This window comes from Salvelinus sp. IW2-2015, linkage group LG10 (genome assembly GCF_002910315.2).
Source record: "Salvelinus sp. IW2-2015 linkage group LG10, ASM291031v2, whole genome shotgun sequence".
Taxonomy (NCBI): domain Eukaryota; kingdom Metazoa; phylum Chordata; class Actinopteri; order Salmoniformes; family Salmonidae; genus Salvelinus; species Salvelinus sp. IW2-2015.
This window is the reverse complement of record NC_036850.1, coordinates 12,648,787-12,649,557: the sequence shown is the minus strand read 5'-3', so window position 1 is coordinate 12,649,557 and position 771 is coordinate 12,648,787. Positions and strand designations below refer to the sequence as shown.

The following is a 771-nucleotide window of genomic DNA, read 5'->3' as shown; positions in this document are numbered from 1 at the left end:
TGGTCTTCTCAGCTGTGGTCAGTTGAGTAGGGAACACTTCCATTCACTTGGAATGGACATCGACGACAACAAGGAAATGTTGCTTGTCAATCTCGGCGTAATCCACATGGATGCCTGTCCATGGTGTAGCAGCCCAGGACCATGGATGAAGAGGTGCAGCAGCAGGCTTGTTGCAAACAGCTTCACAAGGTCAGCAGTGGCCTACATGCTGTTGAATGTCCTGATCCAGTCCCAGCCACCACAGATAACTGCGGGCGAGTGCTTTCATTCGAGTGATCCCTGGATGTCCCTCATGCAGGTCAGACAGCAGTCTCCTCTGGAATTTGTGCGGTACCACCACCCTTGATCCCCAGATAACACATCCTTGATCAGTGGACAACTGGTCTTTCTTGTCGATGAATGGACGAAGGTTATCGTCATTTACGAAGGTTGGCCAACCGCCTAATGTTAAGTCCAAGACTTTGGAAAGCACTGAGTCGTTCCTCGTTTCCTCTGCTATGTCTGAAGCAGATATGGGCAGTTCGTCGATGAGARAGATYTGAAAGACTGCTCTATCATCTTCACTGTTGGAGTCACTATTGAATGGTAGTCTTGATAGTGCATCTGCATTTGCGTGATCACTGGATCGTCTGTACTCGATCTCGTAGTCGTAGGCTAGCAATATCAGAGCCCAACGTTGCATTCGAAGTGTAGCAAGGGTTGGTATGGCTGATTTTGGTCCAAGGATGGCCAACAGAGGCTTGTGATCTGTCAGCAGTTGGAACTTCCTTC

At 49.0% G+C, this 771-nt stretch overlaps 1 protein-coding gene across 1 annotated transcript in view; it reads right to left on the bottom strand.

Annotated features, from left to right (window-relative positions):
• LOC111969101 (neuronal acetylcholine receptor subunit alpha-5-like) overlaps positions 1-771 on the bottom strand; it is a 23,735-nt gene that overhangs the window by 12,700 nt on the left and 10,264 nt on the right. Inside the window, exon 5 of the mRNA XM_070445391.1 lies at positions 187-201. Coding sequence (XP_070301492.1) covers positions 187-201 — 15 coding nt within the window. The remainder of the gene's footprint in view (positions 1-186; positions 202-771) is intronic.